At 33.6% G+C, this 3,085-nt stretch overlaps 1 protein-coding gene across 1 annotated transcript; it reads right to left on the minus strand.

Annotated features, from left to right (window-relative positions):
* Window positions 1-873: 873 nt before the first annotated feature.
* LOC140984982 (probable E3 ubiquitin-protein ligase RHA4A) lies at window positions 874-2,605 on the minus strand. Its single transcript, XM_073452695.1, has 3 exons — window positions 2,069-2,605; window positions 1,845-1,930; window positions 874-1,234 (listed from the first exon to the last, which is right to left on the minus strand). The coding sequence occupies exons 1-3, from the start codon at window positions 2,282-2,284 to the stop codon at window positions 889-891; spliced, it is 648 nt and encodes a 215-aa protein (XP_073308796.1). The 5' UTR covers window positions 2,285-2,605; the 3' UTR covers window positions 874-888.
* Window positions 2,606-3,085: the final 480 nt, after the last annotated feature.

Below are 3,085 nucleotides of genomic sequence, written 5' to 3' on the forward strand. Positions count from 1 at the left end.
GTGGTCTAGCAAGTCTCGCAGTTCAAAATATTTCTTAACAATATAAAAACTATAAAGAATGATATAAAGTTTAGAAAGTTTTAAAAAATTTTATTCACATCCCCTCTAAAATCTAATCCGATCTTAACAAAAACCAAATAATTTATTATAATGACTTTTAATCCTGAATGGAAAATTAATAGACGATTTGGAAGAAGGACAACAATCTCAAGATCGACCAGATTTAACCACAAAAGTTATAAGAGTAAAATCACATTATTTGAAAAATGAAATTAGTATTCATAAAATAAAGTTTGTAGTGGCTGTTGCATATGTGTGTGTGTGTGTGTGTGAATTCATCAATACACAGAGCATATATTAGTAATATCTTTTATTTTATCTTTGATTATTCTATACACTAATGATTGTTTGTATTTTTTCCCAACATATTGAATAAATTTGTTTGCTTAGCTTCACTGATCAAATATTAATCTATATTGAATAATGGTTTGTGAAGTCTTCGATACAGAAAGCTTATATTAGAAATATCTTATTTTTAACTTGATTATTATATACACTAAATCATCGATACAGAAAGCTTATATTAGAAATATCTTATTTTTAACTTGATTATTATATACACTAAATCATTATTCAATATAAATTAATATTTGATCATTGAATCTCAGCAAACACAGATTTATTCAATTGTTTGGGAAAAAAATACAAACACTCAAAATTTACTAATTCTATTTCATATGGAATTGTTAAAGTTTCTAATATTTAAAATATCTTATCATTTTTAGTGGTACTTGTGGTGATAAAATTATATTATAATGCCCAATTTATTTATTTTCTTAAACTCTATACATTATCTTATTTTATCCAAACATTTTAATTTTCTTATTTTTAAAATAAAACAGCACTACTGCTAGCACTAGATGATCCCTCAATCATTATGGAGTCCTGCAACCGGATTTGCCGTGGTGACAGCCCCTCTATTTGTTGGTGGTCGGGAACATGGTTTTCCGCCATCACGTTGACCGAAAAATCGTGTAGCTGGTGGTGGTGGTGGTGGTGAGATTGAAGAGCGGTGTTTCTAGTAGTATCTGATACAACAGGAGTTCGACAAAGCGGGCAAGTTGAACTCGACTGGATCCAATGGCGGATGCAGTCAATATGGAACATGTGCTTGCATGACGGAACTTGGAGCAGCTCCTCCTTCAGCTCAAATTCTCCCAAGCACACGCAGCACCTGTGTTACATTTATTTCCATGATTCACATGATAAGAATAATTAATAGAGATTATTAAAGATGTAATATGGATGAAAAAGAAATAAAAAGTGCGACTTGTGTAAATTCTTAATGACATTTTAGTGTTCCTTTCATCTTTTTTCTACTTTATATATTGTCGACAAGCATCTTGTAAAAGAGCGGACGCTGTTAAATATTCTTGATTAATCAAGCAACCACAAATCTTATATACGTCACGAGGGTTCTGCTCTTGCTATAGGCCAATTCTTGTCAGTCATGTAATGGCATCTTTGACATATATGATTTCAGAAAATAATACAACATGGATGAGTGTTTTAGGTGTCCACGGAACGAGATTCGGAGGATTTTTCACAAGGTAAAAGCACAAAATAGAAACTGTAATTGCTTCTTATTGGCACTCAAGCACAAGTCCTTGTTTAAAATCCACTTTCAACTCTCAAAAAGGTTAAAAGGAAAGGGTAAACAACCCTTTAACAATCACTCCTGAATCGTCCATTCCCGTTGCACAAACTTTCAAACAAGTGTATGATTCGTCTTGAAACTGCTAATATATAGTAAAAATAGATCAAGAACAGATAGTAGAACTCACAGTGGATCCCTTGCTTTGTGATAATCATCAAACAAGACTGTGCATAGGTTGTTCTTGAGCTCGTTTTTCAAATCCGAATCGGAAGACTGGATGGGAGACAATGAAACCCGATAAGAACTCAATAAGAATTCAACAAAAAGACCCTCTTATTTAACTTAATGACAACATGTAATCCACCAAAAAGATGTACACTTTGAGGATGAAAAATAACATGAATTGCATACCATTGTTACGTTAACATCATTGATCGTCCTAGGAAGAACCTGAGAAGTAGATGAGAAACCAGAAGGTCTTCTCTTGAGGTAGAACAAGTAGAATAGAAGAAACAGAATGATGGAAAACAGGATAGGAATTGAGAATATGAAAGCCTGGTAAAGCTTAAGTTGGATCGCTTGCGGATATTGGTGAGGCGGGCTGAAAGCAGATTGGGGTGCCTCCATAAATCTTGGCTATTGTATCCTTAGAATTTTAACACTGAAAAACGCCAGAGGATTAAACAATCTACAAGAATCTTTAATACTTGTATTTACGGAGTCACAGGTGTTGTCCTCCACTCTTTGTCGTGGGGTTGGGAGTGTTTAAGGATATTTATGAGACTCATACTGGAATGCAACTTTGCTATTAAAAAAGTTATAATACTCCTGGAAAGAACTTTTTGATAGAAAACAGTATCTTTGTTTGATTCTTGGTTTGTGCGTGTTATGGAGCCAAGACCGAAACTAAACTCCTAGGCATTGTCTTACGCGAATGATGAGATTCAATATTTTTACATCATCTCGGGTTTATATCAAATTTTACAATAATTGGAGATTAAAAATACTATGTTATCCTTATTCGGCTCTCGTTGCTCTCTGGCTCTACCACTGTTTGTGAGGAATGGGACAAGCCCACTAGCTGAAAGGGTCACTTTCATCATTTATCATAATCTTCTTCAGTTCTCCTAAAATCTAATGACATCAACAATAATTGCTTTACTTTGATTTGGTGTGGTTAAAATCATTTGATGCAATCAATTCCCAAGGCTGGTTTTCCTACAATAAACTCTACACCTCAAAATAGACAAGTCTTTGGTACCAACAAACATGAAAGTAACATCAAGCTTTGCAAAATAAATCCAAACTTTGATACTTCTAGACCTATCTATATTGAACCAAAAGTCCCATAGAGTCAGAACCTACGATGCATGTCAGAATTAACAGATTTTTGAGAGGGTGACTTTGAGCAAGCACTAATAGAACAGA

Source organism: Primulina huaijiensis, chromosome 9 (assembly GCF_012295235.1).
Source record: "Primulina huaijiensis isolate GDHJ02 chromosome 9, ASM1229523v2, whole genome shotgun sequence".
NCBI classification, from domain to species: Eukaryota; Viridiplantae; Streptophyta; class Magnoliopsida; order Lamiales; family Gesneriaceae; genus Primulina; species Primulina huaijiensis.

Excerpts from the sequence above, each read along its gene's own strand:
- LOC140984982 (XM_073452695.1), bottom strand. The coding sequence starts at position 2,284 with ATGGAGGCACCCCAATCTGCTTTCAGCCCGCCTCACCAATATCCGCAA. Across the intron at positions 1,931-2,068 it reads ATGATGTTAACGTAACAATG|TCTTCCGATTCGGATTTGAA; the intron begins GTATGCAATTCA and ends TCTCCCATCCAG. Across the intron at positions 1,235-1,844 it reads CACAAAGCAAGGGATCCACT|GTGCTGCGTGTGCTTGGGAG; the intron begins GTGAGTTCTACT and ends AATGTAACACAG.